At 41.7% G+C, this 11,933-nt stretch overlaps 1 protein-coding gene across 5 annotated transcripts in view; it reads left to right on the top strand.

Moving 5' to 3' along the window:
• The first annotated feature begins 420 nt into the window (after window positions 1-420).
• Window positions 421-11,933, top strand: part of LOC107756839 (ARF GTPase-activating protein GIT1) — a 23,107-nt gene continuing 11,594 nt past the window's right edge. For 3 of the 5 annotated variants that reach the window (XM_016574137.1, XM_016574172.1, XM_016574147.1), the window contains exons 1-12: window positions 421-900; window positions 4,290-4,423; window positions 4,505-4,617; window positions 5,912-6,017; window positions 6,310-6,396; window positions 6,811-6,941; window positions 7,355-7,449; window positions 8,277-8,319; window positions 8,768-8,794; window positions 9,391-9,439; window positions 10,413-10,485; window positions 11,000-11,097. In XM_016574137.1, the coding sequence (XP_016429623.1) occupies window positions 849-900; window positions 4,290-4,423; window positions 4,505-4,617; window positions 5,912-6,017; window positions 6,310-6,396; window positions 6,811-6,941; window positions 7,355-7,449; window positions 8,277-8,319; window positions 8,768-8,794; window positions 9,391-9,439; window positions 10,413-10,485; window positions 11,000-11,097 (1,008 nt within the window). In that variant the 5' untranslated portion in view covers window positions 421-848. The remainder of the gene's footprint in view (window positions 901-4,289; window positions 4,424-4,504; window positions 4,618-5,911; window positions 6,018-6,309; window positions 6,397-6,810; window positions 6,942-7,354; window positions 7,450-8,276; window positions 8,320-8,767; window positions 8,795-9,390; window positions 9,440-10,412; window positions 10,486-10,999; window positions 11,098-11,933) is intronic. The other 2 variants (XM_016574156.1, XM_016574163.1) reach the window with 1 other exon arrangement.

Here is an 11,933-nt window from a genome sequence, read left to right on the forward strand (position 1 = left end):
ATTGTTGTAAATAAATATCACATTTGCAACTGGTCAGTGTTCAAAAAATGCTGGGAAATCACTTCATGTAGCCCCAAGATTGATTACTGATAAACTGTCTGAAAAAAAGACAGTTTTTAGAGAAGGAAAAAATCACCCACTGACTTTCAAAGCTGCTAACGACTTTCTACTTTGAGGATCTTGAAATGTAGTGGAGTGAAAAGTACAATATTTGTCTTTCAAATGTAGTGAAGTTAAAGTCATAAGTTTCCAGAAAAAATAATACTCAAGTAAAGTACCGATACTCAAAAAGTGTACTTAGTTACTGTCCGCCTCTGCTGGTGGGCATGACTGCATGGTCCCTCTGCTCTGTCTGCCCCCGCCTGTGCACTAACGACGGTGGGGCAAGAGAGAGAGAAACGAGAGAGCGAGAGACAGACGTCAGAGAGAGGGAGACTATGCAGCCTGCCATACAGAAGTGTATAGGGCAGTGGATGTAAATAAACCGTGCATCTATACTTTTCTTATTCCCACCCCCTTTTACCAGAGACAGAGACGGGGCTTGGATAACGATTCGTGGGGAAAAGATAATTGGGGACACCCAAAATTAAATAATCTGATAACGTAAGCGCCTTCCGCAAAAAAATCGGATTCATTTTAAGTAATCGTAAAGTCCTTGTAGCGGTAAGACAAGAAGACCGGAGGAGAGAGAGAAGGGTGAGGACCGGGAGTGCTGGGGAGCTCGTCGCCGGCTTCCGGACATTTGGGGCGGCATTGAAACCGCAGACGTCGCTCCTGGGGAGAAAGCAAGCTAAATAATCTTCAGTATTGAAGTAAAATCTCTGGAAGTGATAGATTTTGTTTCAGCGATGTCCAGGAAAGTCCAAAGAAGCGAGGTGTGCGCCGACTGCAGTGCACCAGGTAAGGCTGAGATTTATGGATTGAGGCGTTGTTGCGAGCTATCGTTGTCCGGGACTCGGTTGAGCGCGGCCGCTAGCGAGTGAACACCAAGCCCGCGTATGCGCAGGGATACTCGGTTAAGATCATCAGGAAAATGGCCGAAAATTAAGGCCGATATCGCGGCCCAACAAACCAGCTTATTCAAACAGTCTCTAAATTTAACACTGAACCTATCTGCGGTTTATAATACAACAGAACAATGGTTGTCCATAAAATAAATCCTTTACCAAACTTCTGTGACTATGAATTTGAGCTGCTTATTGCAGCTTTGCTACCGTGGTTAAAGTTTTATCCGATGTTTCTTGTTAGCACCCATCCTAAGCCAGTTTGACGAGCCTGCGAGGTGCTGTCAATTAAAAGCAACACATTTATACTATACGCAGACCCTTTTATATAAGCATTTTGTAGTGACAGCAAATTATGTTGATTAAAAGTAAGTTTTTAGTGCATATTAAGCACAACACGGGCTCTGTATCGAACAATGCTAACTGACAGTAGCTAGACTCGTTTGCTAAAAGTAGCCTGCGGACTCCCGTCTGACTCCCTTTACCACACCAGTAACTGTTATTCGAGTAAAAAACTTTTTTTGTGTTTACAGTCTGTAAATGCTTTATGGCTATAAAGAGTGCTAGTTCAGTTTGTCCAGTACAGTTCTCCAAATGTAGTAAATCTAAACTTGGGCTGAGACGAGTTAGCTAACTAGCATTAGCAGGTTGACAGTACACATCAAACTCTGACGTGGGTCAGTCTTTACTTGTGTTTGTGCACAGTTTTGCTTATTGATATTCTTTTTGTTGGTAGATATTGTTTAGTGACACATTTCCTGAATGTTTATTTGTTTATTAACGTGTTTTGTTTATTTCTTGTACAACATGTTGTTCCAAAGTATAATAGATATTTATATTTTTCAACAGGAATATTTCTGTATGCTGTTGCATAATGCTAAAAGTTAATTCATTTGTTATTATTCTTTATTATTCTCATAGTGTGCTTACAAAATGAAGCATTACATTTCCTTGCTGGAAAAAATGCTTAAACCAGCCTAAACTGGTTAATGGTCTTAGCTGTTTTAAGATGGTCTCCCTGTTTGGCCAAGCTGTTGTGTAGTTGATCTTCAACCTGGTCTCTCAGCATGACCAGCTGAAAAGTTCCCAAAACCCCTCTAAAACCAGCCAACAGACCAGTATGTCCAGGCTGGGACACAGATAAAAACCAGCTTTATGCTGGTTTGAGCTGTTTTTATCACAGATGGCCTTCATAAAATGATCAGTGCAGTATTTCTGCTATGATTATGAGCAACATGCCAAAATCATAGCTGGCGGAAAATATATATTGATTTATTTCTGATGTATGTACAGGTTTCCATTGATCTAGATTTCTACATAGTTTATTATAGGTTTGAGTTGTTCTTATCCATTTCTAGTCCCATCACACATGCCCTTGGGCAGGGCACAATTGCCTAAATTCTACAGAGAAAAAAGATGGAAGTTGGTGTTGCATTTATATTTTAAATAAAGTGGAACTTCATATGTTTGTCTGGCTTTTCTTAGCCATTTGTCCCAAAAGCATTGTTCAATACGTTTACCAGCAAGTTAGGACATAATAAAGCCTTCAGTTGTTTACAAAACATATTTCTGATGCCGCTCAGCTGTGCCGTCACTTCAAGCCCACCCTTGGCCTTGCTCATTTTGCCTCACCGTCCCCATGGGTGAGACCAAGGGGGTGGTATGGGGAGCATGACAGCTGCTCCCTCATCCACAGGAATGAACGTGTATGTGGGAGTGTGTCTTGTTTTTGACAGTTTAGTTCTGTTTCACCTCCTCAGCTACCATGCTCGAAGATCGGCCACAAGTGCTGTCACCATGCCCCTGGCCGACGACTCCACATTTGAGGGCTTGTGTGACTTTTTTGCATCCTCACACGCTCTGTGTCCTTGTGTTGGCCTGTCCTGCGGTGCTAATAGAGCTTGTCATTTTCGTGTTTGACATGTTGTAGGAATGTAGGTAATGGTGAGTGTGTCGGAAGGTGAGGAACTGATGACAGAGAGAGGAGGAGGAGGAGGGGTGCCGGGGAAACAGACAGACGGATGCATTCTAGTAAATGTATTATGGGTATGAATGAACGTGTGGAAGATCGTCAATTGCATGGCCACTGAGGGCTGAATGGCGCCGTGTGTGAGCATTAGAGAGTGTACACGTGAAATTTAATTACGAGCAGAGAGAAACTCATTTGAGATGTTAATGGTTTCAAGCACTTATAGGAAGGACGAGCATGTTAAGAAGTATGGCATCATCTTTGATTTTCCCACACAGGTGCTCAGATCCATCTCTGTGAACGTCTGGCCATCTTTAAACAGATATAATGCGGTATTTTTATTTACAATTAAGCCAGTAATTCTGAAGTTCTTCATCACATGCAAGATTCAAACTGTTGGTTAGAATCTGAACATTTGGTGGATTAAAATAAGCCTAAAATAAGGAAACAAGCAGGCATTTTACTTAACATTAATTCTGGCTTTTTCTCAACCTTGGATGCCTCGTTGTTCTATTATTTTAATAAAAAGAAAATATTGGAAATATTGTGGGTGCTGGTTTAAATTTAGCCAGATCCTGAGGGCCTTTGGCAGCCAGAGGCACACTTCTATCACATTGTGACTTAGTCATTTTTCTGTTTACCTGAATGTCACCTTGTTCCTGACTGCACTTGTACCCTGCTTGATATGAGGAGAGCTCTTTTCCTCCGATGAGCTCATTCAGTGCAGGGCAAGATGTTGACATTTCATTTTTTTGCAGCATGTTTGTATGTATGTCAGAAGGAAATATTTATGTAAATCCATTAAACATTATGTTTTCACAACTTTTAAGTTTTTAATTTGCAATAATAGCTGGAAATTATACAGCTATTGTTTAAAAAATGACCGCTATAAATTCATAAATGCACTTTTGCTGGCCAAATAATGTTGTTTGCTTATCATTTTTAACCATTCTTACTGATGCTTCCAACACTAAGACAAATCATTCTCACAATTTCCACAACCTCGTCCGTGTTATCCAGCTACACTTTACTTTGGCGACGTTTTATATCAGCAGAATCGTTTACAACAGTGTTCAATATAATACCGAAAACTGAATTCAGTTTATATAAGATGTAGGAGTAGGTCCAGGACTATAAAAACATAAAGACAGTTTTTGTGATCAGTCTAAACCAATCCAGTCAATCTTTCCACTTCCTGTCCTTATGTGTCTTTTTTGCTTGTTAGAAAAATCAACCCTCAATTGATGTTGGAACAAAAAACCTGTTTCCGCCACAAGGTAAAAAATTTTTAATTGTACATTATCATGTATTTTCAGACCCGGGCTGGAGCAGTATAAACCGAGGGGTTCTGATCTGCGATGAGTGCTGTTCTGTGCACAGGAGCCTGGGACGTCACATTTCCATCGTCAAACACCTGCGACACAGCGGCTGGCCTCCTTCCCTACTGCAGGTAACTAAAGAGCCTCTCACACACATATTTCTGTCATTTTCCTCGGGATCATAGCCTTATAAATGCATGTATGCATCTCAGATGGTGCAGACCCTGGCCAGTAATGGAGCAAACTCGATCTGGGAACACTCTCTGCTGGATCCAGCACAAGTTCAGAGTGGGCGCAGGAAACCGAACCCACAAGATAAAGTCCAGTAAGCCATCTCATAAACCATTCATGCATCATGCATATACCAGAATGTCATAAAAACAGAAGACTGGGGGTGTAATTCTTGTTTTATTGGTCTGTGCAGTATATAATTGTTCTCATGGAGCTCCATGTAATAGCAGACTGCTGAGACAAGACTAGCAAATCTGCTCACTCAGAATAAATGAAAGGAGGTTTTAAAAGTAAAATACAGAGTAATTAAAAAGTAATTTGCCAGAGCAGTTGCGCAGTGGTTCGCCCAGTCTCATTTACAAATCATAAGCTCATGCAGGTGACGAAAGTTTAAGGAATTTCCTGTGCCGTCTTCATTGCACCTGTAATAAAAAGGCAAATATCCATGAGTAAATGTATTGAAATGCCTAATTACTTATTAATATTTCACAAATGAAAATTACCCCATGATTTACTCACCCTCAAGCCATCCTAGGTTTCTATGACATTCTTCTTTCAGACGAATACAATCGGATTTATATTAAATAATGTCCAGGCTAATCCATGCTTTATAATGGGAGTGGATGGTAGCCCAAAATTTGAAGTCCAAAAAATTGCACCCATTCATTATAAAAGAAGTCTACATGGCTCTGGGGGGTTAATAAAGGCCTTCTGAAGCGACGTGATGCGTTCGTGTAAGAAAAATATAAATTTTTACAACTTAAATAAACCTTAATCTCTAGCTTCCGCTAACTGTCGTACGCACGTTCACGAGAGAGTGGCGTCCAATTTTTTGGACTTCAAATTTTGGGCTACCATCCACTCCCATTATAAAGCATGGATTAAACTGGACATTATTTAATATAACTCCGATTGTATTCGTCTGAAAGAAGAATGTCATATATACACCTAGGATGGCTTGAGGGTGAGTAGATCATGGGGTAATTTTCATTTTTGGGTGAACTATCCCTGTAAAGTCTTTGAAAGTGTATTTTGAAATATTTTCTTTAAAAAAAAAAAAAACAAACAGCAGACAAACACTACTATTTTTTCCATTTTCCTATGTATGTAATATGAATACAATTACAGACCCTATTTATTTGAAGAAAGACTAAAAACTTTAGGCATCTAAGATGAACTTATGATTTATTCCAGATTTTTAAATGATGATTTGGTTTGATTTAAATCAAGCCTGTCCATTACATCAGAGCAGGAGCCATTGTTTTAAATAAACAGTCGTGACTGTATCGATGTAGGCAGGACTATTGACCAAGCATTCCATTTTATATTGATTCCTTGATTTTGAAATTGATCTCCATTTGTTTCTGTTTGTATATTTCACCTTACAGCCCCACTAAGTCAGAGTTCATTCGCGCCAAGTACCAGATGTTAGCCTTCGTCCACAAGCTGCCCTGCCGTGATGATGATGGGGTCACTACGAAGGACCTCAGCAAGGTTAGACTTCCCAAAGGCATCACCTCTCACGACTCTTTATCTCCGTCTCTTCCCTCTCACTCTCATTCCATCTTTCCTCCTCGGCCTCTCTCTGCTCCCCACTGTTTGTGCCCTTGCAGGAGGGCCCTTAAAACGACACCCCGCTAGTGAATAAATGTGCCTTCCTCAGTGCTATTGAATGGCCCTAATGAGAGGATGTGCAGGAGGTCTGCTCGCTTTCTGTGTCTTTCATGCTGGGTCCCTCTCTTTTTCTCTCTCATGCACTCGCTTATTCTCTTGTTCTTGCTTGCAGCAACTCCACTCAAGTGTGAGGACAGGAAGTCTGGAGACGTGTTTACGGCTGCTGTCACTAGGGGCACAAGCCAACTTCTTTCACCCGGTAAGATCTGCCATCACGCACAGTTCTCTTTGTTCTGTCAGTTTTTTCTGCATCATAACTAAAATAGAAACTATGATTGCTATATTGTTAGATATCAATTTTTTGTTGTTTATTGTTGGAACTAAGGACGTTTCTATGTATACCTATGAACTTTGTTATCCGACTGTTTATGACATCCGATTTTTACAAATCTGATCCAAAGCATAAATACTTTACAAACCAAAATATTTCTAGTTTTGTTCTTTCTTGATTCTAATGTTATTACTGTGGCAAACAATATAGATTGTAAAAAAAAAAAAAAAAATCTGGTTTCATTACCTGTGAAACAACAGTGCAGACAGTCAGTCCAAAAGACTGTATTTGAAAACAGCAGAGTGAACAGCGCCTGTCACGTGGCTGATGTTCCCTCCACAGGAAAAGGGCACGACCCCTCTACATGTGGCTGCCAAAGCGGGGCAGGTTCTGCAGGCCGAACTGCTGGTGGTGTATGGAGCGGATCCAGGAGCTCCAGATATCAATGGCCGCACACCCATAGACTATGCCCGGTAAATATAAAACACAGAGGTCACTAGATCCTCGGCACTGATCTGTCTGTCTGTCTGTCTGTCTGTCTGACATTCTATCACTCTGTTGGTCTGATGTTCTCTCGCTCTGTCCTTCTGCCATTCTATTTCTCTGTTTGTCGTTCTATCTCTATGTCTGTCTATTTAGCTGTCTGTCTGTCATTTTATCATTCTGTTTTGTTGTTATAGCTCTGTCTTTTGCCCTTATGTTCTACCGCTCTGTCTGTGTTTGTCTGTCCTCCTATTGCTCTGTCTGTCTGTTGTTTTATAGTTCTGTCAGTCTGACGTTCTACCGCTCTGTCTGTCTGCCTTTCTATCGCTCTATTTGTATGTCTAGCTAATGTTTTTGAAAGGATCTAGAGTCTTTGGTTTGTAATGTGACTTTGTTCTTGCAGGCAAGCAGGTCACGTGGAGCTTGCCGAGCGCTTGGTAGAGTGTCAGTATGAGCTCACAGACAGACTGGCCTTCTATCTGTGTGGACGTCGCCCAGGTGAGTTCAGAGTACCTGTTTTACACTATTTCCTTTAAAGGGGTCATATGATGCGATTTCAATTTTTCCTTTCTCTTTGAACTGCCGCCATGTTGTGAAGACGCTATGTGTTTCGTTGTGAAAGCGAAACTACTTTGTTTGGCCTTCCAAAAGAAGACGATATCCGCTTCGTCATGCCTAGAGCTGATCCGTGCTGGTCGCTGAGGAAATACATCAACTTCGTGCTGTGGATCGCCGGATCGGCTTTCACCGTGGACGAAGCGGAGTCCAGCCCGGGGTCGTCACATGTGGTTGCCGCAAGCCCACCGGCCGCTCCTTCGTCGAATCCGCCGGCCGCCGCTCACTCAAGACCGGCGTGTGTGGCGCTGTGTTTCGTTGTGAAAGCGAAACTACTTTGTTTGGCCTTCCAAAAATGGACACGACTAGAAATCAGTGGTTAAATTGTATACACCAAATACACAAAATAATGTTCTTTTTAGCAACATCATATGACCCCTTTAAAAAATGGCCATAATTCAAATTGTGTTGCTTCTTAGATGTCCAAATTGCAAAGAGTGTTGATAAACAGGTTTATAGTGCATTTCTAACGTTTTCTGCTGAGTGTATGCACTTTCCACACAAAAATAGACTCCGCGCTGAAACACTTATTGCACCTAAGCTTCTCCTGTGAGGCTTACACATGCAGTGTGAATACTGTAACCTGATAATTTGGCCGTCAAAATAAATATGTCCTAGATGTGTGTGTGTGGTGTGAAACAGACCAATCTGTCCTCCCAATTGAGGATGAACATTTCAACATTGTTTTTCTTGTGTCTGTGTTTTTGCAGATCACAAAAACGGTCATTATATCATCCCTCAGATGGCAGACAGGTACATTGTTTGTGTATGACAGTGTTTTTGCATGTGTCCGATTCGTAATAGAAAAAATATTGTGTATAAATATTGAAGCTCATCAATGCAGTTTTATTTATTTCCTGTCATGATATCTTCCCTCAAGTCTTTTCCTTATCGCTGCCCATACAGGGTAGATACAGTGTACTAAGATCAGTTTGCAGCAGGTGTATTTGTGCGTGCTGGCCAGCAGGTTGCGCCACAAGGTCAATCAGTTTGCATTAGGGCAGAGCGTGTCCTCAACCTATGTAGCAGTGACTACCTCAAATGCACCACAGCTGAATGACCTTTACTGACCTGTCCAGAAGGAGTGTTGATGTGGGGTCTATCCCTTTTCGTTCTCTCTCTATCTGTCTGTCTTCGCTCACTTTTCGGTCTCGCTCACTCGTTCTCTGTTCTCTCCATCTTGCTGCGCTTTTGGAGGCAGAGCTCGCCCTAAGTGCCCGACGCAGAGGTATCTCTTTCTCTCTCTTCTCATCCCCCTCTCCATAAACCCTGCTCTCTTTCTTTCTCACATGGCCTTCATCTGGGTGTGGGTGACTAGAGGGATGAGGCAGAAAACACATTTACAGGAGTCTGAAAACACAATTTTTGTTTAATATCTCATAATTTTCCATCCCATCAAGTCAATATAAAATCACGATTTACCTTTTTTACTTGAATACATATTCCCTGTCATATTGTGTACAATTCAGTGCATGTTATTTTTCATTGTTCCACCTCAGAAACAAATGTCCTTTCTGCTGATGTCATCTAGGCCACGCAGGCCACACAACAGCGGGACGTTAGAATGGAAATAGTTGTAAGCTCACATTTAGGTCATAACATTCTAGTATGGATCACAATCCAATCAGTTCCTAATGAATTCAAATAAGTAAAAACCACTCCTGTTCCTCCTCATCTTTTCTGGCTGCCCGTGTCCCGTCCCTTACGCAGCACTTCATCCATCCATTCATCCACATCTCTTTTTTTCCTCTCTCCTCATCTTTCTCTGTCCGCATGCCGCCAGCATCCTTTTATTCTTGTGTCTGTGTCTTTGTCTTTGCGTAGCCTGGACCTCTCTGAACTGGCCAAGGCAGCCAAGAAGAAGCTTCAAGCGGTGAGTGATGCAGGTTAATGAGCTGCTACAGAGAATTATGGGAATTTGAGTTTTTAGACAGGCACAACACAATAAAGCAACAAGCGATAAAAGCTTTTCCATGTAAAGCCCAAAGTATACTTCAGTTTGATTTGAATGGTGTGTATCTTCTAACCCCCTGACACAACACGGCTGTCTTGTTTTTCTGTTCGTTTCTTTTACAACTGTAAAACTACTGGCCTGTCAGTGTTGCCCACCTGTGCTGATGATGAAAATTACATTACATGCACTATACAGATACCCTTAGCATAACGAAATATACTTTGGGCTTGAAGTCCAAAGTCTGTCAAACAGAAGTTGTGACTGTATTTATTTACTTCAGTATTGTGATATATTTCAGAGTAAAATGGAATACTGGATGAATGACAGATTAATTGTTTACCACAAGACTAGTAATATGCACTAACAAATAGGGTCGATTTTGACTTTAATTCCACGTTTTTGCCTTAACCAGCTCAAGTAAACAGGACATTTTATTGGACATTTTATTTATAATTTTTGTATTACTGCGCTGCGAAGCTATGCTGACACTAAAATCTCATTGGTCCAAAATTTCGTTCCACATATTAAATAAAAAATGTTCTTATTGACTATGATTGTGTTGCATCACACAACGTTTTTTATTTCAGTGTGGCCATATGAATTACTTGTCACAGGAATTCTGGTTAGGCTCTTTTCTTGAGAGATTTGAGACGAGTATGTTTAATAAACTCTTCAAATGCTTAGAAATTCAGTAGATAAATTTAGCAGATGCTTAAAATTCCCTTAGCTTGCATTTAATCTTTATTTAGTGCCTTGTTGGAGCATGTTGCTTTGTTTTGTCCTCCTGTTGTGTGTGTGTGCTCAGTTTTTGCTGTGATGTTGTGTTCTTTCCCCTCTATGTCTGAATTTTAATGCTACATACTGTTGTGTGTGTGTGTGGGTGTGGATGCAGTTAAATAACCGTTTGTTCGAGGAGCTGGCTATGGATGTGTACGATGAAGTGGACCGTAGAGAGAATGATGCAGGTAAGACACAAACCCCCATCTGTTCCTGTCCCAACTTTCCCTGCTTCTCACTCTTTCTGTAATGTAGTTATGGAGCAGTCCGGAGGCAAGGGGACAGTTGAATCTGTGTCCCTGGAGACACAGTGATAGGTGTGTTGTATAAACACTAACTATAGAAGGACTTGAGCAGTGCAGTCAGCTTGTAGAGAAGGGAGGGAGAGAGACGCCAAATGGAAAGGAGGGTGAAAGGGAGCGAGAGCGAGGGAGTGCTGCAGGAATTCTCTCCTCCTCCTCCTCCTCCTCTCACTACTCCCGTTCCTGGTTGTAGAGGAGAAGAGGTAGCATGCTGGGGTGGCAGACTGGGATTCTGATGGTAAGCAGGGCTGGGAGCGAGGCAGGGGGCCAAACGCACACATAAACACACAAACTGAACGGGAGGGGTAGATGCGAACTCTCTGAAACCTCAGGGCTACGACATCAGAGTCTGTTTGTTTATATTTGTCTTGTTTATATATGTCCATTCTGTTTCTCTTAGTGTGGCTGACAACTCAGAACCACAGTACGCTTGTGACGGAACGGAGCGCCGTCCCCTTCTTGCCTGTCAACCCTGAATACTCAGCGACACGCAACCAGGTAACACACAGCATTTTAGAGGATGTGTTTGAAGTATGTTTGGGAGGAGGTTCTCTGCTCCTGCTGTAAGGAGCCCGTGTAAGGGCCCGTCACTTCCATGCAGGCCCATTTTTGATGGAGGCACGAAGGAGAGATGATATCTGGGGTACAGACGACATGGGTCTAAAAATAGACATTTTGTGGTTGTGCAAACGTCTGAGGCTCAGGTTTGGGCGGCAGACCAACGAATGGATGTTTTCCAGCTGCGTAACTGCTGCAGACGCACAGCGGCTCCCTCCCCCTCTGCGTTTCCACTGGCATCCTTGCATGACCCTCTCTGTACCACTGCTTGAAATAGTTCTTTTATACAGAGAGACCAATAAGTGCGTTTATTCAAGGGTACGTTTCCTGCGGACTACATCCACTGGTCAAGAGTTGGAACACTGAACTGGTGATGTGGCAGTGTTTTTCAGTATTTAACATGTCCAAGTCGCCCTCTAACAGAATGGACAGTTCTGTAATGACATATGTATTGCAGAGTGACTAAGTGATTAAATAAAACTTACTTTAGGAATAACTTGCAAATTTGACTAACAATCAGGCACAGAATCCTGCAGAGCTCCACAGAAAAGCTCTCCTGTAAAAAGATTTCCTGTATAGAATCATTCATAAAATTCTGCACATCCCCCACATTTTTGTGTTTATTAAATATTTAGGCTAATTTTAAATATTTTCTGCTCCTAAAAAGTGTATAGTAGTCTTGAGTCCTAGAACACGTTCTAGTTTGACAACGTTTTGCGTGTTAATCTATTCTGCAGAATTTGACAGATTTGTCCCCCCCCCCCAAAAAATTTGTA

The sequence above is a fragment of the Sinocyclocheilus rhinocerous genome, unplaced genomic scaffold (assembly GCF_001515625.1).
Source record: "Sinocyclocheilus rhinocerous isolate Xijiao unplaced genomic scaffold, SAMN03320098_v1.1 scaffold1152, whole genome shotgun sequence".
NCBI lineage: Eukaryota > Metazoa > Chordata > Actinopteri > Cypriniformes > Cyprinidae > Sinocyclocheilus > Sinocyclocheilus rhinocerous.